The sequence below is a fragment of the Periophthalmus magnuspinnatus genome, chromosome 1 (genome assembly GCF_009829125.3).
Source record: "Periophthalmus magnuspinnatus isolate fPerMag1 chromosome 1, fPerMag1.2.pri, whole genome shotgun sequence".
Classification (NCBI taxonomy): domain Eukaryota; kingdom Metazoa; phylum Chordata; class Actinopteri; order Gobiiformes; family Gobiidae; genus Periophthalmus; species Periophthalmus magnuspinnatus.
The window spans coordinates 11,848,205-11,873,793 of NC_047126.1; the positions used below are offsets into that span (position 1 = coordinate 11,848,205).

General features: G+C 39.5%; 1 protein-coding gene across 1 annotated transcript; it reads right to left on the reverse strand.

Annotated features, from left to right (window-relative positions):
- Nucleotides 1-468: 468 nt before the first annotated feature.
- On the reverse strand, nucleotides 469-25,589 carry nt5c2b (5'-nucleotidase, cytosolic IIb). The gene is made up of 18 exons (XM_033969389.2): nucleotides 25,378-25,589; nucleotides 24,264-24,378; nucleotides 21,079-21,152; nucleotides 11,293-11,410; nucleotides 11,086-11,181; nucleotides 10,920-11,011; nucleotides 10,788-10,845; nucleotides 10,204-10,297; nucleotides 9,755-9,808; nucleotides 9,556-9,639; nucleotides 7,793-7,834; nucleotides 7,429-7,536; nucleotides 7,264-7,330; nucleotides 7,015-7,185; nucleotides 5,364-5,415; nucleotides 4,972-5,032; nucleotides 4,134-4,310; nucleotides 469-3,402 (listed from the first exon to the last, which is right to left on the reverse strand). The coding sequence occupies exons 2-18, from the start codon at nucleotides 24,362-24,364 to the stop codon at nucleotides 3,163-3,165; spliced, it is 1,689 nt and encodes a 562-aa protein (XP_033825280.1). The 5' UTR covers nucleotides 24,365-24,378; nucleotides 25,378-25,589; the 3' UTR covers nucleotides 469-3,162.

The following is a 25,589-nucleotide window of genomic DNA, read 5'->3' on the forward strand; positions in this document are numbered from 1 at the left end:
GCTACTTCCTGTAATTTGAACTTTTCTAACTGCCTTTTGACCAATGTGTAATTATTTATCACAGGAATTATCCCGCCAAATAAGGTAATAATTGGAAAAACATGAAAACCTGTCATATGCACTTTTAGTTGGTCTATTTTTGTTACTTTATAAATTTAAGGCTGAGACTTGAGTGCTCATTTATGGACCACAAAGGGCTACATACAGATATACTGGTTTAACTGTATTTAACCAAGTTTGCACAAAGAAAGATTGCCTAACCAGTGATGAGTTTTGTACTGTTTGACAAATAGATTCAATCTCTGGCTAAAATATCTAATTAATATGAAACCAAAAGACAGACATGCATCATGAAAACAACTTTGACCATAATGTCATAATGTAATGTCAAGCATTTAGAATGAACTAACCTTACAACTCATTTGTGTTCTCTCAAACGTGATCCCACATATTTTGTTTAAATTCTTGGACATATGCATGATCATCTAGGCCTAGCTGTTATGCACTATGCAATGAGGCCACTAAATTGAGTTTTTACATTGCTATATAGAGCCACTGGTGGGCGCTGTTTCTACACTTTTGGTCTGAACATGTGCAAGATCATACCTGCATCTATGTTTGAGTTTCTGTTTATGAATAATGTTGCTTGTTTACTTGGAAGTTCACCTATGCAGCAGATCTACTTTTGGATCAATCACATAAGCTACAAGAGTTGCCTGAAAAAGTCCCATTTCAGTTTGGTCTCTCAGCCTGGTGAGGTGTTACTCCATGGCTGCTTTGACAGACAGGTCATGTCCCTTTAATATGCGCTGTGAATAGATCATCAGCATCTGTCTTCATATAAAACACTGCTGTTTCTCTTGTCCATCCTAGTGCTGCTACTGTACCATGTGCTGGCCAATGTGCTTCTCCCTGAGGACCGCAAAGCCTCATCCAGCTGTTGGTTTAATAAAAAGTGAATGATTAACAAATCTGTCTGTGAATCTGCTTCATTAAAGATTATAGATGCAATACACATATTTTGAATAATCCAAAATCCACACACAAGCAAAACAGATTACACATATTTGGAAAACTATGTTTAATTTACATTATATTTTTATCATATTTTACAGTTTGCAAGATAAACTAAGGGGAAATAAACAAGAGGATATCAATAGATCCTATGATTAAAACTGAAGATAACAATTTATTTTAAAACAACAACAACTGTTTTGTTATGCACAATTAAAATGTTTTAAAATATAACCAGCATACCAAACTGAATTATAAAAATGTAACAAAAAATAATCAAAATTGGCATAGAAATGAAAAAAGAAACAGAGAGGTCTATTTACACTTGTGTAAACCTAGACCAATAAAACCATTACATTGGATTACATTAGAAAACAATCCCATAGTGTTGACAAGTAGCTTCATACTTAACATGCCGTTTTTCTTTATGGTATGTATCGTACAGTAGTTCTCCTCTGTGTTAACTATAGTGACATAAATGCAACAAATTAATGCCACTAGAATATCAGCACAAAAGATCTGTTTGTTATTTGACATGCATAGACCAAGTATGCACAGAACCAACAGTCAACTGAGTGAATGCAGCTGCCTCATGTAGCATATCCAGAATACCCAGTCACAATCAACAATACAAACAACGCATCTGTATAAAAGGATGACAAACCGTTGTAATATAGTGTGGGTTGAATGCTCTCTCCCACTTCACATTAAACCAAGCTCAAAATATGCAGACACCTTGTTCCTTCCCTTTTGTGGTCTGAGGCCAATACAACATGTAAAGATTATTTAAACAAGTTCAGACAAATTAGTAAACTCAAAAATTCAAAAATAGAATACTCGAGTCTGTCCCGAGTCTGGATAGATGGAAAAGATTACATCAGAAAGAGCATCCTGCATCAGATAAACAGGCAAATCACTGCATGGCGGGGAGCCAATCTTTAACAGTGAAGACCCCAGAACGAAAAAGACAAGTGCGAGAAAAGCTAAAAAAGCTGGTGCATTACGGCAGACAGCCTGTAAAGACTGCAGCCCAGGAAAACCAAAAGTCAAAATGTAGCACAAGTGAAGCTTGAAAATATACTGGTCAGATCACAGTGTTAAAGGTTTGAAAGAATACTGGGCTTACTTTCAACTACACCTCAGTAAAAAGACACCCCTCCCACCCTGCTTGCAATAAAATACAGAAATCACTTCACACAGAATACACTATGCATCCCATTTGTCCAAGTCCCAACGTTTTAAAACTGTGACACTGTTATATATGAGACGTGTTTGTAAACATATCACAGTTCTGCTTTGATTGGGTTTGCCTTGGCTTTCACACCTTATTTTGACCTGTCTGAGCTTAATTGTGCTCAAGACTGACATGGTTAAATCAGATTAGGTTTAGTCCAATCTGCTAAAACTAGGCATTCGGAAAGCTAAATATTTTTTAAGCTAAGATGGCTTTTGCTGAAGAAAATTCTTCTATGACACAATACTGTTCGTCTTGCTTTTGTGTCCCTACATCTGATCCCTCTTTTCAAGGTTGTTGAAACATTGTCATGGCAATTATCATTGTAATATGGGGATATTACGACCATAATTGCCATGACATACCAAAGTGAGCTTGAGGATGGAACACTGACTTTTCAAAAACCCAGTATTACCTGGTTTGATACAACGTACCTCAGAATATCGTCACAGCATCTGCTACTGTCTGCTGCTTTAGCAATCAACACAGGATGTCTTGCATCAGTGAGCGCCAAATGAAAAACAAACACAAATGTATGATAAATATGTGCATTTGTTCCCAACTTGCATAAAAAGTCAGTTTCATTATAAAAATGTTCTGTGTTGAACCTTGTGCCAAGTCAAAGGTAAAAATATGATTAAACTATGTCATGTGGGTTTTATGCAAGGAATTACCCAAGGGTTCCCAGTGATAAAAATAGTACTGCTGACACAGCAATTAACTATTTAAAACATTTTTCTTTTGAATGGTCAAATGTCCTCAAAATTGCGCCCAGACCATGAGAATGTGGTGCGACAGAAATCCATGTTTTGTTTGTTTAAACTAAGGCAGAGGATCAAGCATGCATACAGTCTGTCATACTGTATTCATATTTACTTTGAAGTAAATGTATTGGAAAATGGCCCTCAGTTAACTTATTCCTCTTCCTCCTCTTCCTCCTCTTCATCATCGTCCTCATCGTGGCAGTGGGTGATCTCCTGGGGCGTCTGGGCGAACAGGTTTGGGGGTTTGATTTCACTGAAGGAGCGGGTGAACTGGTTGCGTTTACAGTCCAGGTCTTTGCAGTCACTGCAGTGCGTCCGGTTTCGTGTGGCCAGTGGTGACTCAGTGTCGATGTCAACATGAGCATGTTCAACCGTTGATTCATGTGGCATCTACAGAGAAAAAATAAATAAAATGTAGTAATAGGGACTGTTAAGTTTGAGGTACGTTATGTAACTTCTATGGTTTACTGGTTTGTCTTGGTCAAGATGTTATTGATTCGTTTGAGATGTTGCTCAATATGATATTAAATATCCATCTCGTTTATTTCATAATGGTATTTTATTAGCTTGAAAAACATACATCTTTACTGTGAGTGGGTCACCTCTCTACACATTTGACCTGTAAACTTGGCCTTGTGTCATCATCTGCTTCGTTGCATCTTTTTGGACCGTCATAACAATATTTTTTTACTCTGCCTTTAGCTTTGATTTTAGCTATGGCATTGGCCGCTGCACAAGCTTCTCCTACATATCCCAAATATTCTCAATGGTCCAGTCAGTGTGAATATGATATATTCTGCTCCCCAAATTATCCACTTTCACAATTAGCGCATAATGAATCCTGGTAATGTCATTCTGGAATATGTCTGAGTCATCAAGGAAGAAAAAAAGATTGATGAAATAATTTAGTTATTCTGTATATTCAGGAAGTCAACTGACCTCATGCTTTGAGCACATAACACTGCTAAACATAGGCCAGAGCAAATGCAGTCATTTATCAATTTGCTTAGATTTTTCTTAGCCAGGCCATGTATAAGTCATAACCAAGAATTTAAAATACAGAACTCTTTCGAGATCACTTACATGTTACACTTCTAGGTTTTAGGTCCTAAAATACGCACCAGTACATGAGCAGCTCTGAACAGGTAGCTGAAGGGATAGTACAGGAGGTTGATGAAGGATGCTGCGTATAAGTCGGCATATCTCATGACCTGGGAGGCGAAAAGAGTCTGTCTTGATCCACTGCGGAAGAGACTTCCCATCATGCCATAGCACATGTCCATGTCATGGGTGACTTTCTGAAGTAGGAACAGAAAATGCCATGTGATGCCATTCAAATCAATACCAAAACAAAACACATGAATAATATTTGGTGCTAAATTTGTAAATCAACAGTTACTGGAGTACTTATCACAAATATTAAAAATGTTGTGGGTAACTGAAAATTACAAACAATATCATAAATAATCATAAACAGTATGCACAATATTAAACATTTCATAACCAGATTCACAATATTATTGATAATTTGATATACTGAGAGCAGAGTAGTTTACTGGAGCTACATGACAACTGTTCTCTCAGGTATGCCACTTTCAAACACCAGGGCTATAACAATATAGACAACTAAGTGTTTTTGTATGATCGTTGAGCTCCTTTATACATTTATAAAACTTCTTCCTTTGCTTTAGGCTAGTGGTTCCTAATGTGGGGTCAGAAAACTCTGGAAGGGTTGTGCAAGATGGTCTGGAGAACCCAAAAACTCCCCGACCAAAATCTAATAGTGAAAATCTAATGAATGTAATGTATTTATCGTGCTTTCATGTGTCAAGATGCACTGCACTCTACTGGAAAGCTATTTATAATGTGGTTGTAGGCAGTGTCAACAGAGCCATGTGCTAAATGTGTTATGTGGGTGAGTAAGTTACTGTCGTCATAGAAACAGGGTCTTTTTAGTACCTTGACTCTTCTCTGGATGGTGCTGATGTCCGGCCTCTCATTGCTGCTGCTGTCCAAATGCCTAAGAAAGAGGATAGATATTTAAACTATGAGGACACAGGGAGAGGGAGGGACTGGGTTGGTACTGATATGATCTGTCAGGGCAGTGGCGCAATATTGAGCCATGCTGGACTAAAAATAACAGTGGTAAACCCAGTTATCAGGGGAAGACTACGGTTCAGTGTTTGGACTTTGGCCTATTGACCCCCTTGACACGTGAACACAGGCAAATACTCTGGAGTACTCTAGGGCACTCTAGGGACAAGCACATACCATAAGTGACGCAATATGAAGAGAGATGAGAGACAACTGAAAGAGAGAGGGAAAAACAGGATAAAGTTCACAGGACTTACTTGTACAGCTCAGCCAAGAATATGTCCAGACCCTGCAGTTCTTCAAATAAAGCTACAAAAGAAATGCATAGAGAGAGTTTGTGTCCATCAGTCAAATACAGACACTACTTGTGCAGTTGATGTACTATATATTCTCTGTTAACTTGGACTGTCCTTTTGGAGTTTCATGGAGCACTATGTAACTTTTCTGCCTCTTGTTTGTCTCCATAAAGATGGAGACAATGTTTTGCCTAGAATGTTCCACATTATGACATCAAACATATGTTTCTCCATAAAGACAAGCAGGTGACACCATAAGGCCAAATTACAGGTCAGATCATATGACCTCCCTTGCAGCAATACATTTTTTCAAGGTATTTTTGAGAAATAAACCACATGTAAATGAATAAATGCAAAATACATAGTTTCATGCAATCGTATGGAACATTCCAGGAAAATGCAATAATATCTCCATGAAGCAAAGCAGACCCCCCACCCACTATTTCCCCAACACAAAAGTTACATAAGTTTCGTTTCCACTGGTTTGCTTTGGAGCAGATGGGTACAGGCCGCAAGTCTCCACTGTTTAAAGTGAACCATGCCACCCCGCCTGAGGTGTCTGAAGCGGCGTATGGAGGGTACTAGCTCCCTGAGAGGGCCAGCACGGTACAGAACGCATTAGTTTAGGCGTGAGTACACAAGAAACGAGATGATTGGGCAACAGATAAGACAGACTCAAGACAGCAAAAAGCAGATATAAGCGGAAAATAATAACAAATGCAACGGCTGTTTCCTGTTCATTATATTTCCAGTGGGTAATGCAGTTGACATGCGATAAACTCATTTCATTACATAAAGAGAGGTTAAAACGCAGAAATAAATGAAATAAATGCAGAACAAGCTGATGATAAGCCAGAAGTAGTTTTGTGTTTATGTAAGCTGAAACCGCTCTTATGAATATAAGTAGAATTCAAATATGATTTTGATTTTATTTATTAAGAAAACTTTTGTAATGTTTGGTTGAGGTCAGTGTCTCACAGCACAGAGCCCTGCCCTGGTGCTCAGGGCAAACCTAAAAAACATACATAGGAATACGATACCAATCAACTAAATATTTTTATATTTTATATTCAAATGTAGAAGCCACCCTTTGCTTTGTTGACAGTGCTTCAAATCCTTGGACTTCTCTTGAGGAGCTTTATGAAGAAGTTTCCTGATTTGATTTTCACTTCACAGCTGTGCTTTGCCAGGGTCAAGGAATGCCAAGACTACAAATCATTGATCAAAGTAAAAGGGGGCTATTTTTAAGAATCTAAAATCTAAAACAACAATTCCACCACCTCCAAGTTATTTTGAGTTCATTTTTGTCCACTACATTCCTTAAGTGTTCATTCATAGTTTAGATGCTTTCAAAAATATGTGTCCAAACCTATTGTATCTGTTATTACATATTTATAATGATCTATAACATTTATATGGATTTACAGAACACCTGAACATGTTCATTTAAAGATAAACATATGTCTATCCAGATAGGACATATCTGTTGTTACCTTAATTATAACTAATAATGTGTTCTGTATGAATAGAGTTTTAGTAATAATTCATATCAATAAACCCAGTAATAATTCATATTGTGTCAAGTTGTTTTTTCATTAATGGAGCAACTTACAGCTCTTGTCTGTCCAAACGTGCAACTCCTGAGCAAGCTCTGGAATGACGAGGAACGTTCTCCAGCCTTGACGTTTCTTTGATTTGAGGATGTCACCAAAGATGTGGTCCCCAATATATATAATGTCTTTACCCTTAGCTCCAAGTAAATCACAAACGATATCTGAAGAGCCTAGGGGAGAGAAAGGAAAAAAAAAAGTTATTTCAGTTTCCAGGTTCCAAAAGTGTGGATATAAATCAGACTACATACCTCCAGAATACACAATACCATGCTGCAGAGGCCCGGTGTATGTCCCTATCTTCAGACGTCCTGTGGTCTGAAAAAATAATTATTACAAAACAGTAAATTATCTTTCTGGCAAATGGACAACATCTACAAAACTATTATCCAATGTCTAAGGTTGTGTTGGCTCACCGTATCAACTTGTCTCAGCACTGTGCCCTCACCAAAAAACAGAGGTTTTCTGGCATCCACTAGAATCAGGTCAAAGTAGGACTTCCAGGGTCGGTGTGCTGTACCAGGCTAAAGGGCCACAAATACTTTAGCATGTACAGAAACATAATATCCATATTTTCTCTTGCTGTATAACAAACAGTTTATTAAGAATGATTCAGTCTTAGTAACTGTTTATTTAATACATGAACCCCTTAATCAAGACATTACAAAGCCTGCATCAATCTTAATTTTGTTCCTTAACAATTAAGTCTATGTTCATGCTTTATTAAGGCTAATTAAGATGTATTATTTATTTATTATTTAAGTGGTCCTAAATATTTACCTTGGAGCCATGTGGGAAGTCAAACAAGTAGGTCATGATTTTCTAGGAAGGGAAAAAAACAAAACAACTTAAGCAACTAGATGGCTAACTAATGGTAGACTAGGCAAGGCAGGTAATTCAAAGTGCTTTACAGAATAAGAAAGACATCAAAATCACAATACAACAAATCAAAACATAAATAATAACAAATAATCATCATGAAAAATTAACATTAAAGGGAACAGTGCAGAATAAAAACCTTTCAGTCATATGCACAGCTAAACAGAAGAGTTTTGAACCTGGATTTTAAAATGGTCAAAGTAGAGGCCTAGCTCACATCTTCAGGAAGATTGTTCCAAGTTTTAGCTGCATAAACTGAAACGCTGATTCCCCATGTATAGTCCTGACTCTGGGCACCAGCAGGAGGCCTGTCCCTGAAGTCCTCAGAGTGTGAGATGGTTCATATGGCACTAACATGTCGGAGATGTACTTTGGTGCTAGGCCATGGAGAGACTTGTTCACAAGCAGAGATGATTTAAAGTCTATTCTCTGAGCCACAGGAGCCAGTGCAGAGACCTGAGCACAGGACCTATGTGCTCATACTTCCTGGTTCTAGTCAGGACCCGAGCAGCAGTGTTCTGGATGTACTGTAGCTGTCTTAACACTCGTTTGGAGAGGCCAGTGAGCAGGCCGGTACAGTAGTCTAACCTACTGGAGACAAATGCATGGATAAGTCTCTCTAAGTCTAGTTTTGACAGTATAGTTTTGATTTTTGCAATGTTTTAAATTGGTAAAATGCTGCAGATGTTACTGATTTGATGAGGCTATTACAGTTCGAGTCCATTATTACCCCTACATTTCTAGCCTGATTTGAAGGTTTTAGAGAGAGAGACTGGAGGTGACTAGTGACACTTTCTCTATGTTTCTGTGGCCAAAGGCGATGACTTAAGTCTTGCCTGAGTTTAGCTGGAGAAAGTTGTTTTGCATCCACACACTGATCTGTTGAATAAAGTGGCAGAGTGAATCCACTGGTCCATATTCACCTGCTGCCAGTGACACATAGATCTGAGTGTCATCTGCATAGTTGTGGTAGGACACATTATTGCTGTGTATTAACTGGCCTAATGGCAGCATGTAGAGATTGAACAACAGGAGTCCCAGAAATTACCCTTGGAGCAGTCCACAGGTTTTCCCATTTCAAAGTACTCCCTGTTTTCTAGATAGGACCTGAACCAGTTTAGTGCCGTACCACAGCTGCCCATCCAGTCCTCTAGTCTCTGTAAAAGGATCCCATGATCCTTTGATGATCCTGAGAGTGTCAAAGGCAGCACTCAGATCTAACAAGATCAAGACTGACACTTTGCCTGCATCAGTGTTCAGGTGGATGTCATTTGTCACTTTGAAAAGAGCAGTCTCAGTGCTGTGGTGGGGTCTAAAACCTGACCGGAAAACATCAAAGGAGTTGTTCATTTGGAGAAAGTTAATAAGATGTTGGTAAACAACTTTTTTGAGGACTTTGCCTAAAAACGGCAGATTTGAGATTGATCGGTAATTGTTCAATATTGTCAAGGCTGCTCTCCTTCAAGAGAGGCTTGATAACCGCAGTTTTCACAGCTCTTGGGAATGTTCCAGATTTAATTGACATGTTAACTATGCAAGTGAGTGATGACAGCACACTGTTGAGCACAGACTTTAGAAATTTAGTGGGTAACACATCGAGGCAGCATATAGACGAACTCAGACTGGTGACAGTTGAAGTAAATGGCCCCAATGCATATGCTTACATCAGTGTATTTGTAGTCGCTGTTGGTGGCCAGGAACACCTTGGCAACTTCATTCATTCGACTGAGGAGAAGAGGCAGCTTTCCCTGGAGAGAACGGAGAGGCACAAAAGGATCGGCTTAATCACTGGGAATCGAGAGCTAAACAACATGGGGAGCCTGGTCCACAGAACAGCCCGTTTCCTGAATGTAAATCACTTACATCTTTCACTACATACTTCTCCATGTTCTCTACTGTCTTTTCCTTCAGTGTGCCCTGCAAAGATGAGACAGAGGTCATTTTTAGATTATCAATTTCTGCATAAATTTCTATATAAATGTAACTTACTAAATGCATGTCACTGTGGCCTCTATGGTTACTGTACTACAAGAATAAAAATCCTGCTTCATTTTCATACAGTGTCAGGGCTGGGCAGTAAATAAAATTTTAATCAAATTGAGACCCAATTGTTTCTGTTTGGGGGTATTTTTGTGTTAAATTGGACTAACTTAAAGTTTGTTATGTTTGTGTTACTGACATCAATAATGAAAGGGTTTTTGTTTTTTGAAAAGTAGACTATAAAATTGAATCAAAATCTCAAAATTGATCCATAAAAGGAAAATAGATTCATTTTTTGCTGTATCACCCAGCCCTAATGTCAAGTGCTGTACCTTGAAGTGCACCCAGTCCACAGCATCTCGCACATCCTGGAACATACTCTTGTTGGACATAAACAGGTCTCCATCTTTGAATCCCGTTTCACAGCTGCAGGAGAAGAGCAGAGACACACACATTCACAGCCATGGGACAGACCAGAGCTCTGAACAACTCCTTTATAACATGACATTTGTTTTTTGTTTGCTTTTAAATGGGAAAGCCTTCCCTTGTTGGAGGGGTCCCCAGCCAAACAGGAAAGCATTCTCCCCCTAAAAGACCAACAGAGGACAAAAGACATGCAGCCATTCCATATCACAATTGCAATTTTAAGTCTTGTCTTTAAATATAATATGATTTACTGTATAAGTATTGTAACATATTTAGTAACCTACAGTATCAGTGCTTTCACTGCTAGTTAATGATAATGGAATTTATCATACTATAAAATTCCTCTTGACACAGTTTGCACATTAAACAGGTGAAGACCCCAGGACCCTCCCATGCTCAGGGCCTGATCCTGACCCATTTTGGCTCGCATATGTCTTTGTATCACAAATGTGTTGCATAACTGCTCTAAATGAATAAAATATGTTAATACCTTGCATATCTGTCACAGTTGGAGAAGAAGTCCACAAGACAAGCAAAGAGGTAGGTTTCTGCACAAAACACACAAATATATTTATATGGGAAATACTGATTCAATTAAAATCCCAAATGACTCAAATCTTACCTGGGAGGTTAAAAAGTGTGTTTAGAATATAAAAGCGTTCTGTATCATCTCTCTGAATGAATTTGTTTGGGTATTTTTCACGAATCTCAGGACTGGAAAATACATAAAAATTATTTAATGGTAAAAAATACAGATTAAATTTAAAATAAGTAAATATGATACTGACCCTCTTAGAAAGTTGAATCCATGTACACAGACAAGTATATTACCATATGCATCAACCTTCAACAGGTTTCCATACATAGTGTCAAATACAAGACCTCTGTGAGGAAGAACAGTGTAATTTTAAAATACAGCCAGTAAGTTTAATGCACAAAACATTACATTTACAGGAGAAAGCAGAGATTAAATAAGTCTGTATAGATATTGTCACCTGGTGGGAAAGGATGGATCATAGACAAAGCTGAGCAGCTCCTGTGGGTAACCAATGGAAACCAGGCGCTCCACCGTGAGCTCAAAGCCCAGTGACTCGTACTCTGGTGACTTATAAACTGCAAAACAAACACATTTTATCATCAAACAAAACAGTTTAGTGACACATACATAGGTGAATGCAATTTAGCAGAATTCAAGGTAATATAATCTTTATTCATCCCACATGCGGAGATTACATTATACTAATTATACTTTATACATTAAACCAAATGTAACTGATTAACTACCGGTAATTTGTTAAAATAAGCCAGATCTTTCTGTAACATTATCTTGTTTTGCAACATCTTCACGTGGCTACGATGAACAATTGGTCATTTATCTTTAGAATTGAACTGTTACGAAAGACATGTTAAAAGGTCACACAGCTAAAAGCATAAACTATACTTGGGCCATGATTGCACCTGAAAGACTACTTTACGTCTGTTATATAACACGTAGGAAATTTGAACGATGCCTCAACTGCTGCTTGGACCAGCACTGCTGTCTTTATATTTGATAACAACATGTTCTCACTGTGTATGCTGGTCCTCTGCCCTTTACAATGTACGAGCTCACCAAAGACCTGGATGTTCTGTCAGCAAAAGCGCAAAGAAACAAGACCAGGTGTCAAAATGAAAAATGACTTTCAGCAGTGGCTCTAACAAGTCCTGTCAGTAACATGGACATTTATTTCATTAACAGCCAACCAGTGGAAACCAAGGGCTGGCTTCACAAATAAAAACAGACTGAGTCGGCCAAGGGATTAAACTGCTATCTGACACTGGAATAAAAATAAGTTCAATGTTATTTATACAGACTGCAGAACGCACTAGTGAAACTTAGTGCATGTTTTTCCTGTTCTGTGGGGCCGTAAAATAGATGAGGAAAACAGGAAAACATCTGAGTTGTCCTGTGTAAAATGTGCCATCTTGAGACATTACACTTCTGTCTATTGCATAAACGTGTATAAATAATAATCATGACACCTCCTGTGTCAGAGCCCCCACTGCATTCACCCTCACACTGAACCCTCCTCATGCCATTCATTCTGATCCAGGAGATCTCAGGCACTTCAAAGAAGAAGACTATTTTAGGATCTGTTTCCCCTCCATCACCTCTGCTATCATCACTCTCTCTTTCTTTAGTCCGCTCTGGAGGTCGCACACATTTTAACCTTGGGACTGTTTGGGATAACGGATGGAGAAAATTCTAAACAAATGTCAGATTATGTTAACAGCCTGTTGAAACAGGCACATGTCTCTCATTCAGGTTAAAAGTGCTGTTAGACCAGTGTTTTATCGAAGATTCTAAGATGACCAAAACGAAATGGTGAATGTTTCCAACTGCTGCCTAAACTGTCCAACTCGCCAATGTGGCTTGTTGATGTGATAAAATGTAGACGTGTTAAAGTGTATTGAACTAATGATACCCCAGAAACTTCTGTAACAGCAGAAGTGTGAATACTTAAGCAGTCATTTGTAAAGTGATTTGTGGGCTTGTTCCTAAGTGCTAAAACATGGGAGGTTACATACATAAAAATCTAGTGACACACCCACAATGGTCAACACAAGATTAAAACATCAGGTTTAAATTATCTGCAGTGCTTGGACTGACTCTCATTAATGGAATTTCTGTTTTAAAGGGGTCACTGCTCTCTGGTGCAAGCTCCTTCTCAGGTTTCCTATGTGGTCATTATGCACATGTACACATAGACATACAGCAGAGCAAATACAGCGTAAATACAGAGCTGAGCGGGGTCTGTCGCTCTAGGATCTGTTACCTCACATTAAGATCATTGCCAGATAATTATATCCCTTCTGTCAGGGTGTGTGGTGTCTGTAGAATTTTAGGTCAGGTCAACTCAGGCCTAAATGTAAGACACACTTCTGACAACGACAAGTAAAGTGGTTCATAAACAACTACTGAAAGCTTGTCGGAATAACCATGTTGTAACAAACAAGTTAATGGGATTTAAACTGGAAACCTACACAATTGTGACAATGCACCAGTCGATAACATGTGCAGACTCATGCATGGCCTCTGGGACTAAGCAAAAATCTGGTTGGAAAATCTAGGACATGTTATGTTCGTTCTGCTGGAGCAAGGATTTCTTCAGGCTAAAATCTGCCCCGCTTTTGAAGCTAAATGTTTTAACTGTATGTTGTGTTATATACAGGTTATGAGAATGCAGTGATATTTAAGAGTGTAAAATGCCAAAATGACAGGAATGTGTTATTTACTAAAATATCATTATCATAAAATATTTGAGTCCTTACTTAATTTTATCGATTTGCTTGTAATTTGTAGTTACGAACCTTATTCAAAATGCTCCCTAAAGTCAGTTACACACAGCGATTTGGTCAGGTAAAAAGTAAATTGCTCATCAACTTAGATCTTTATCTTTATCACCTATACTGGTGTAGGGTTGTCAAAAATCAGACACTAATCAATAATAAAACTTATATAGAAACTAGATACTAAAGAAACAACAACAACAACAACACATTAATGGGACAAAATCTTTCCTGAATAGTTTTAAATGATAAAAGGTCACATTTTTATATACTGCTTTCTACCTTCAAGGCACTCAAAGCGCTTTACATCGAAGAACCACTCACCTGTTCACATACACATTCATACACCAGTGTACACAGACACTGGGGGCAAGGTGGGTTAAGTGCCTTGCCCAAGGAAACAATGACACCATTCATCTGTGGGAGCTGGAGTACTACCTCCAACCTGTGGGTCAGTGGACCTGACCCCTCAACCAATGATGTTTTTGTCAAGAGCGGGACTTGAACCGCCAACCTTCGAATCAGATTATTAGAATAATCTTGAGCTTTATTACAAATAGTATAAGACCACATGGTATAGTAAGTGCTATTATTTTGTGTTGAAAATGTCAGTCAATTGTAAACAAAAAATCGCATTTTTATTATCATTGTAGTAACAAAATCGGTATTCAGTCTCAAACCTATTCCTTAGTACTGAAATCAAGTTTGAAATTTTTGTATCATGACACAACACTATTGAAGTAGGTTTATCACAATAACAAATTTTGAAGTGCGATATATTGCTGAAGAAAATACAGACGATAAATGATAATATTGAAACTGTATAAAAGACTATCCATAAAGCCCATTTAGTTCTGTTATATTACTGGTTTAGTTTAGTTGTTCTTAATTGTTGTTATCCCTTGTTGCACCACTAGAGGGAGCGCGAGTGTACACCAGTGTGCCGCAGACACGCAGATTATTATTTTACATGGTTGCATAACGTTACGTGCATCGGCTCTCTCTCGGACTGACTTAATGGTCGTGTCCCAATTCGCCAAACTGGCCTTAGAATCACCATTTGAAGTGTGCATCGAAGGGCAGTTACGTAATTTCCAGCGCGACAAGGGCTGTCCCATTTCAACGCACCCTACTGAATGCGCCCAACAAACCTGCCCTTCCCTTTCCACCGTTTCCATGGAGATCGGACGTAACTGAAGCGTGCATGCGTGCACACTTCACGCACTTCTCTATCCCATCATGCACCGCGACTACGCAAGAAACAGAAGAAAATGGAGTCCGCTGCACAATATACGTTCAAATGTTCGTACTGGTTTACCTCATCTACAACAGAGCGACATGAAACTGTTAAATCTGAATAAAGATCTGTACAGTGTGTTTGATGATTAAAAAGGAGGGGAGTTATATGGAATAAAGGAATGTGCAGTTATTGCTAGACAATAAGAAGACATTATTATCATTAGAAATTATTACTGCAATAAGAATAATGTAAGAATGTTCGTTTCTATTGTGTCAAAGACCAAGAGAAACAAAAAGTCAGAAGGGTTTAATGATCCACACAGGTAATGTGAAAAACGACGCAACGGACTCTCCGGAAAGGACAGAACAGAGTCCTGAGACGTGCACAAAATCTTCATGTGTTCCGGTACATTCCATAGGTCTGCACCCCCTGGTGGGCACGTGTCATTTACCTTGCTGTTAGTAAATCAAGATATTAGCTTGATGTAGCGCTGCACTGCTAGAAAACCCATCACAATAATAATATGGAAAGAACTGGCACGGTATAGAAGGGAAACAGCGCCCTCTACTGTTATTAAAGTGGTGTAGACACTGGCCAAAATACCGAATTGTTAAACTGCAATATCCCACTTTATGTAAAACTAATCAGTGTTCTCTGGTTTATAGACTATGAATGTGAAAATGATATTTTTACCTCTGTCTCTGTTATTACATTTCCACAAGGTATATTTTGTTAACCCTTTAAAGTTATGAAGTAGCTACAAATGAGAAAAAAAATCACCTTGAACGTTATAATTGCCTATTGATATTCAATCTAAAAAAAAAAAAAAGAAACGGCTGTGACGACGACATCTTGACTTTTCTTCTATTAAATAATACATCATTAAAAAATAACGTACGTAATGTACGTATTGTACGCTCAAAGACAGCGGTATAAGTGCGGTCCGTGGTGTAGACCTGTCCCACTTCAGCAAGATGGCGGCTACACTGAGGAGGTTAGATTCTCGACCGGAACCTTCAAACTACACTTTGAAGAGTACTTCGAAGGGACCCTTCAAAAGGTGCATTTGGCGAATTGAGACACGGCCAATGTCTGACTTATAGTGTGCGTCCCTTAGATGTAAGTATTCTGTGTATTTTGTGATATTGTGTTCAGAACTTATACTTGTAATTGACCATGTGTAGTTTAGAGTTTTGAGTAAAACTTTCCAATTTATATATGCTAGCCTCGTGTGTTACATATGCTAGCCTCGTGACTAGACTGGCCTCCTATTGGTCATTTTGTTAACTTCTTTGTATTCACATTATGTAAATAACTACGCGGTCACTTGTGTAATCACCATTTTGATTGTGATTAACATATTGTTTGTATTTGTTTATTCCTTCTCTTGTAGATAACCACACACACACAAACCCACTCTTTCTCACCCATATACGCCCACACCCCAAGTAAGGACATTAAAAGGAACGTTCTACCTAAGCCTCACCTGAACATACCTAATCGCTGTCCTGACCCGACACCCTGCAGTGATTGCTAGCCAGGGTTCAAGCTACTGCATATTACAGTCCTCATTACAATTTATGGTCCTTCGAGCCGGATCGAGCAACCACTGCAGTCAATATGTTCAGGCCATATGAAAGAGAACCTACTGAGGATCGCCCACAAAGATCCAGGCAGCTGCCATCATATCTCCAGGACTATGAGGTCAGTTACCCTGTGAGGTCCCGTTTTACTGATGATGAGCAGACCAAGCACTTGTCTTCTCCAGAAATAATTAGATCCATTAAGAGCATGAGAGAGGAAAATGACCAGCTGCACAGAGATGTCCAACGCCTTGCAGACATGATCCAGATTGCTCCTGCAGTGTCCTCACAGCAGCTGTCACTGCCCAGGCGCCAAGAGGAAACATCTGCCACACCAGCACTTACGTATCAACAGGCGCCACTCAGCGGCCTCCAGGGCCCACATCAGCCAGTAAGTGCCCTCCCGGTGATCAGAGATGTTTCTCCTGCTCCTGTCGGTCGACATGCCATTGTAGAGTCTCTCAGACGGCATCTACATGAAACAGGATTATCAGATCAGGCAGAGGCACCAGTCACTGCTGGCATCTCAACTCCTCTCTCTAAAGGTGAACATATGGTGATAGACATTCACAAGAGTCCATCACCCACAGAGCATGAGGAAAGAGTCTCCCCACCATGTGGTGAAACTAGTCACCAGTCAGATGATAGCCCCCCCATGACCTAAAGTGGATTGGCCTGATGTCAAGCCACACATCAAGTATGAAGAGGACTATGATAGCTATCCTGACCGCTCCTATCAATATGATAACAGGTACCACCGCCGTCATGGGCCTTCTCCACCCCGTCCGAGTTATCTAAGGTCCAGTAATGAGTACAGCCATCCTGCTCCACATTATCACCACAGTAGTCCAAAGGCTCATCCTGACAGCCGCTATTATAGGTATGAGAGGGGGTACTCATCTAGTTACAGAGACCGTCCTGATGACTGCAGCCCTGCTTACGGTTATGAAAGGAGACAAGGGAGGGACAGATGCCCACCGGATCCGTCTTATCCACCATCACGTAATCACTCTCCATACATCAGGACAGCAGCACCAGAGGCCTGTCGTGGACCCAAGCCGACGATCCCAGACTTCAAGTCAGAGCATCCACGGGAGTTTGTTAGATTGAAGCTGGCCCTGGACAAGTTATTGCCATATGATGCCTCGGAGCACTTTAAGTTTCAGATACTCACAGATCACCTCAAATGTGAGGATGCACTGCTCATCGCTGACTCCTACAGTAACAGTCAACACCCATTCACCGACACTATGAAAGCGCTCACAGAGATGTATGGCCAACCTCAGCAGTTAGCACTGAAGAGAATCTCCACTGTGATGGATGGGCCCACCATAAAATCTGGGGACATTAAAGCGTTTAAGTCATTTGCTCTTCAGGTCCGTACACTGGTTGGGATGCTGCACCAACTGGGAAGCCAGGGCTGGACTGAACTGAAGTGCAGCTCACATGTCTCTTGCCTCTTAGCTAAGTTACCACATGACCTAAGAGCCAACTTCCACAGATTTGTGAACCCCATCTATACTCCCATTCCTACACTCCTTGATCTGGCAGACTGGCTTGGCTATGAAGTGAGAGTTCAAGTTAGTGGTGATCAACACGGCAGTATTCCAGGCAGAGAGAGGCCGTTTCCATCCAGGATCCAACGCGCCGACTACAAGTCCCAGAGATCCATCACCATTCTCCATGGCAGTGAATCAAAGTCAATAAAGAAGGTGGTTATGGCTGCAGTTCCAGCCCAGAGAGAGGGGACACAAGACAAGCCTAAAAGGTACTGTCCCTTCTGCGATACAGTACAGCACTATTTGAACCAATGCAGCAATTTCAGATTCCTATCAGTGGAGCAGAAGACACAGTGGATCAGGACAAATAATTGCTGCTGGAGATGTGGACGTGAGCACCAGGCTGCCAAGTGTAACCTTAAAGCCAAGTGCAAGCAGTGTGAGAGGAAGCACCTGGACGTCCTCCACGATGTTAACGCCAGCCAAAATGCCACAGCCACTAGTAAGCCCCCAGGACCTGTAGCCAGCACCTGTCTTGTGAGCTCTGTATCAGAGACTATGTACATTGACCGCCCAGCCAGCAGCCCCCAAGTGTTACTGAAGCTGAGTAGGGTCATCCTCCAGAGTGGCAATCAGCTACTTGAAACCTATGCCATATTGGATGACGGGTCCGAGCGCACCATACTCCTGAATGATGCTGCGGTTAAGTTGGGGCTTCAGGGACCGGCTGAAGAGCTCACACTTCGCACAGTCAGACAGGAGGTTTGCACTGTTCATGGAGCGACTGTATCCTTCACAGTAGCCCTTGCTTCAGAACCAGGCAAGTGCTACCAGATCAACAACACTTTCACAGCCAAAGAACTGAACCTAGCCCACCACACCTATCCAGTCCAAGCTCTGCAGGAGAAATACCGTCATCTCAGAGACATTCCACTGCCCCCTATTAAGGATGCCCAGCCGCTGCTGCTGATTGGGTCAGATTATCCTCATTTGATAACTCCAGTGGAACCAGTACGTCTCGGCCCCCCCGGTGGACCTGCAGTTGTGCGCACCAGATTAGGATGGACTCTACAAGGCCCTACAAGCCTCGTGTGTCATCCACTGTCCCCACAGCAGTGCCTTTTCACTATCTGCAACCCTCCAGAATCTGAGCTCCTCAAACATGTGGAGAAACTGTGGCAATTGGATATCTTGCCATATAGGAGCGAGCGGTTGATTACCAGGTCAAGGCAGGATGCTGAGGTAGTCCGCATATAAGACTATACTAATTAATTTGCATCTGTATGGGTCATAAACGTTATTAATTCAACCTTCTGTGGCTCAAATGTTATGTCATATAGCCAAAAAATTACCGAAAAAATTTCCCAGCAGTGCAAAGAAAATAAACACACGGTAAATATTGACCCCAAAAAACACTGTTCCAGCTTCCACATATTGAATGATAAGTTGATATAGTAATTATCCTGACAGCCCTATATTGCAGTTGCTAATATACTTCATAAACAATCTCAGGATTTTAGTAATAGAAATGTCAAATGCTTTAAATAAAAAATAAAAAATGAAATAGCCTTTAGATTACAGTAAAACTACACTAGATGATACTAGCGTCCACACCTTCATGTTGTGGACGCTGCAACCATGTAAAACAGGCAGCACTTTGAATCAGAGGAACCATGTCTCTGGTCCAAGCCTGAGTACCGTCCAAAGACACCCGATACTCATGGCTTCAAACAAACATTAACACTTGGTTATGAGCATCCATAAAGTGAGACATGTCAACAGCTGAGGGGCCATAAAAGCTCCTGCCAGTACGAGCCCAGATCCAGCCCCATTACAGACAGGGACTAGAGAGATCTGGGTTCTCAAGGGAGCTGAACTCTACAAACAAACATGACCCGGTTCCCAAAGAAAGAGGAGATGTATTTTGGGAAATGGAGGCTAAGAACGGGAGCTGAGTCACAGAGCAAAGTTACATGAAAAAATAAAGACCCATTTTAGCTCAGTTACTGGTCAGTGACAGAAAACATCTTTGGAACTAAAATATGTTCTGATGGCAAACCAAAAGAGCCATAGTTATTCTTCTAAATAGAATTATTTCAGACAAGAAAGTGCGGAGCCAAAAAGTGGAGCTGGGATCATTACACGATACACCAATACCACAAAACCTTTGGTGGAAAAAATTGGTCCAAAACAAGTCCCATTGCAAGTATTACAAACTACTGGGTTTGCTCAAACTGATCATACACACAATAAAAAATAAAAATTTTAAATTTTATTCTATACTGAAAAAAGTAAGTAAGTTCAGGTACCAATATCATAAACCAGGTATTGTTTTACTATTGATGCAGAACAAAAAATAAAAGATACCAAACTTTAGTGTTAAATGCGAAAGAAGCAACAAAAAATATAGCTACTTTTTTATGAAATACTTAATAAGTTAATATGTAAAAGTCTAATTGCACTGATAACACACATCTCCCATCACATATTAACTTATATGTAATCTATCCACCTGATCAAAGGTGAAAACTGAAATGTTCTAGAGAGATAGTGAGAGGTTAAATGTGAATGTGACCAAAAACTATAAGGGCAATACTGTATTATTAGTGTGCTGTAGTATTTTGTGTTCCCCAAGTGTATCAAATTGAAATACTAGCTAAAAATAACTCACATTATATCACATTACATTCTTCAGTGAGACTTGTTTGACTGCATAATTAATGTGATCCTGAGAACTTGTAGCTCTGTAAGGCAAGGCTCCATGATCTCAGCACCAGAGTTGTCCAAAGACAAGACCCATATACTAATCAATACTAAAACTAGCATCAAAATTGCAAGTAGAAGAATAGTTTCATAATGGACTTGATCTATATTAGAACAACACTGTAATATTAAAGAGACGATTTTTGTTTAAAATTACATTCTATTGTGTAAAAAAAAAAAGTTTTATCATTGTGGAATCTAAGTTTTGAGTATGGAGCCTGTTTTAAAATCAAGTTTACATTTTTTACAGTGTGACAACGCTACTCAGCACAGTCAACTCAAACCTGCCTGAGGATTACAGAGATTATATAATGAAATAATTTGGTTTTAATATGATGTTTGCTCCACACACATTATCCAACTTACCTGCTAAAGTGTAATCCATATCAAATCCAAAGCATTTAATCTTCTCCATTGCCAAGCTTCTGTTGACAAATACTCTGTGGACACACATAATGAAAACAGAATTTGAAGATTAATCCAATATGTAGTCATTCAGTGCATTTCAATAGCAAAAAACATTATATAGTGTCCATAGGGAGGCTATAAACAACATGGGTGCGAGTATAGAAATAAACCCCGTGGTCATACTATACCAATATGCCACCACGTTGTAAACATTATATAAAGTATGTGGTATGTGGCAGTTGCTAAACAGTCTCATAATGAAACGACAGCTATAAATACAAGCTAATAAATCTATTATTACCCATTATAACACACTGAAGGGGATATAACATAACAACTGTGATATTAAGTTACATTTATGTGATGGGGATTGGCAAACTAAAATAAGAAACAAAAAGATGGCTTGTTACAGTCAGTGAAACGATCTTCCAAGAAAGCGCTACCTTTTTCCACATAAATAAAAGATAGTCCAAATGGGTCACTGTAAAAGATCATGTTTACATATCCTGGCAACGGACTCCAAAGGTACATAGAAAAGTCACATATACTGAACAAACCTGGACTATTGGCACATAATTCCACATCTTATCTTTTATTCAGCAAACTTTTCTAACAAAAAGGATAAATATTGCCTTGGGTATTTCCACAGAAGTCAATATTATCTTAAGTTCGAAATAAACCAGTTAACCTCTACTGTACAATAAAATGCACAGAAATGAGAAGAAATGACAGAAACAACAACCTGTGAGCAGAGTTTTAAGTGTACATTACAAGTATCAAACTATGCGGATCTCTCAAAAAAAATTAAAAAAATACCTTGCTGCAGATCCATAGTGTACAAGCTCCCATTTAGATCTTAGCCCAGCGGAGAAGTGACGATGCATTCTGCACAAAACTAAACCTGCCTTTGACTCCCGTGTGGGTCTAACCTGCTGCCGCGCCACAGAACAATACCCCCTCACTCTCTCTCCACCGCTCTGCTTTCTTGTCATTCACATTTTTTTGACTTGTTGCAAAAATGATTGTGACCTTTCTGTGTCGTTCTCTGTTGTGTGGCATCAGTCGGTCAATGTTGTTGCTGTTGTTTTTGGGTAGTGTGATGTTTGTGGGAACTCAAAGACATCCAGAACCATCACAAGTCAGGTAGAATCAAGCACCCCAATTGCTACTATATTAAACTCAAGTCATAACCCAAAGGTTGTATAACAAGGAATAGTCTAGAACAAACAAGTATGTCATTAAGAAGTATGTGATTGTCATTAATATTACTTCATGTGTTACAAAAATGCAAATATGTCTTTATCATGGACACAATTATAAAAATGTGTGAATGTGTGAGAAACAGGATGAATGCTAAATCTGAAGAAACAAAGGGACTATGGGTGAGGTTAGGCATGGGATAATACTCTTGAGGAGAAGTTGTAAGTTGCATCGATGTATTTTTGTGTCTGGGGCCTCTTCTATAAGATAAGGAAGCTTCTGGGGAGTTCCCTTTGACAAGACTTTCATATAGTAGTAGTAAGTAAATATATGAGCTGTTTTCAAATGTTTTATACATATGTTTACATTGGATTAAACCAAGGAAAAGCAGAACAAAACAAGAACAAATTATTTCTTTAATAAATTCAGCAAAATAAAATGTAAAATATAATATTGTCTGTTTTTCCAGATACTGTATTTAAGGTTCAATATTAGCCTACAGTTGCTATAGCAACTGTAGGCTAGTATATAACCTTGCATTTTCTCTGTACTGCTTTTAAAAGCAAAATAAATAATGGACCAGATAAGGTCAGCCAATGAGATTGAAAAATGAATTAATTGTGTGTTTATTTTTCAGCTTTTGAGACGACTCATTTCATGTACAGCAAAACTACTCTCTGGAAACAGTTGGTCTTTTTAGTAGTACTCATGACCTCTTGGTGACCTCTGTATGTATCTAAGTGCATGTTGTAACAGTCATAAATGATTAGAGTGAGCTCATGCCTGTCCAGAGTTCACATGTATTTACAATGGGTGAGGGTTCCTCAGTGCCTGAGTCAGGCTCAATCATGGTCCCTCTGACAACCTCCGAATAACCACACAGGACCTGGGGCACAAAGAGGGCTTTAACGACGCTGTCAGAGCACAGCTGTGCAATAATCTGACAGATTTTTTCCACTGGTCTAATCTCCTGTAGACAGAGACTCGGCTCCCACTGATAGACGGTTTATTTAGTGTCATCCAGTCACCAGTCCTTTGCAATGTGATATGTGGCCCCCACAGTAAGTTGCATTGTTTCAGTCCAGATCCTCTTTGAAGAAATAGTCTTTGTATAAGATAAACATAGGAAACTTTTATCCTGTACTTTAGAGTCAATTAGAGCTAAAATTAAATTAGACAGTAGAGATAAAAATGCACTGGCAGAGGAAGAAGATAACCCTGCTGTGTACGGGTGATTGACTGTGAGGGCAGATTTAGAGTTTAAGTCTTACAGTAAACTTTTTTGGACTATGTAGTAAATGTCTAAATGATGGAAAGTGATGGAAATATGACCGAATGTAAATATATGTTTGTTACGTCCTCATAGGGCCATTGACAGTTGACTGACATCAGAACAATACAGAGCGCTAAGACAATTCTCACTTTGATAAAACCCTGTTAGCTTAGCATGCCATGCTCTACGTACATGTTACACAAAGCCTGTAACAGTGAATAGAGAATCTCACTCAGTGTTACCAGATCTAATTAGTGTGAAACATGCCATTACATTAGTGAACAGGGCATCAACAGATACTGATTATCTTCAACTTTTCTGAGACAGGAGCGCAAACATCAGGGGCATTTGGTCAAAAGGCAATGAGGAATTTTTCACAGAAGTTGTAAAAAAACAAATCAGATTTGTCCACCAAGATAATCAATTACAAATTATAGCAGACTGTACTAACATCATTACAAATAAGCATATTCTATTACTGTATACGAAAGCATAAACACACAACTTAACATTTTTGGTGTGACTTTGTCAAATTCTTTACATTTTTGTTGGAATAGCCAAAGATTTTCTAACAACCAACAGCCAAATAGCTCTTTGCTAAATGTAATCCAATGTAGTTTGTCAATTAAAATAATATGTTGATGTTGTGTAAACTACATGAGTGGCTCACCTGTGATAGGCTTCTCTTCTGTACTTCTTCATTGCCAATCCGTCCATGTTTGCGGGCAGGTCTGCAAAGTTCTGCAGCCGGTCGCTCCATGAAGTCGTCATTCTTTAAAAGTGGCCTACAAGGGTGAGAAACCAGACAAATAACTTAATTCAATGCATCTTTATGTGTTCATAGCAGGAGGAATGCAATTTACCCTGTGCTATTTTTATTGCATGTTTTATACACTAGTCAAGTCTATGAATAAAACAGATGTGCTACACTGTGGAGTATGTACATTTATAACACTCTGTCCACATATATATCTTGAGTAAGACCATTTCTCAGTTTTCTGTGCATTCTTCTGTATAGACTTTGTTTTGCAATAGTCAAAGTCGAGCCTGTCCTCCAGCTGACTATCATTCTCCCCTGTCACTACAGAGGCTGTTCAACAGAAGAAAAGCCAGAGGTCAGCTTTCTTGTCCCTATGCCAGCACAAATGCAAATGAGATCACGTCAGCAAAAAACTGACATGTCAGTGCACACTGTCTCAGTCATAGATGCAAAGTTTCGCAAGCAACCGTTAATAACGTATTAATGACGCATTAATAACACTAGCTATTCTTCTTTTTGTTTGGACATAATGTGACCCATAGCTAGGATTGGTCCCGTTGGGTCTGCAGGTAGCAGTGCCCCCACAAGGAGACATCAAAACAACAATTCTGTCTTTGTCCGCTGCTCCTTTGTGAGTGACAGTTACACAAGACAGCAACTTTGCAACGGTGCGGTCGACGCAGCTGGTTTTACACAGATATTACCTTTTTACGCACAGTTGGCTTCAGTAACATACAGTACTTTGGGATTTGGGGATTCGCTTTGCTTACGATAAAACGCACTCTAGCACCTAAGACCAGAGGAAAAGCCCTCTATCATGTATTATTCGGATAAGGTTCCGTTCTGTAGCTCTAAATCACGTTAGCACTTGCATGGACAACATTCCTTGCTCCCCCTACCTGATTGACAATGACAGCAAGTAAGGAGGAAACATAAACTGCTAGATTAACAATGTATCAAAGGCTTGAGGGAAAACAAAAGCCCAAATCGTAGCCCTATATCCTGAATGCAATAGAGTACTCACCTCGGAGTTCCTGAATAAAAGCACTGCACCGTCGTCAGTCTGAGCATGCGCCGTGAGTCGTGTAAAACTCTCAGAAATGCGCGAGTGGGGATATTTTTACAGTGAGCTGCAAATGCAATGGTGAGTAAAGTCAGGCAGCAGATGAGTGGCGTCCCTGCTCTCTTAGACCTCCGCTGCCCCTCTCCCTCTCTTGTCTCACCAGTTGTTTTGAG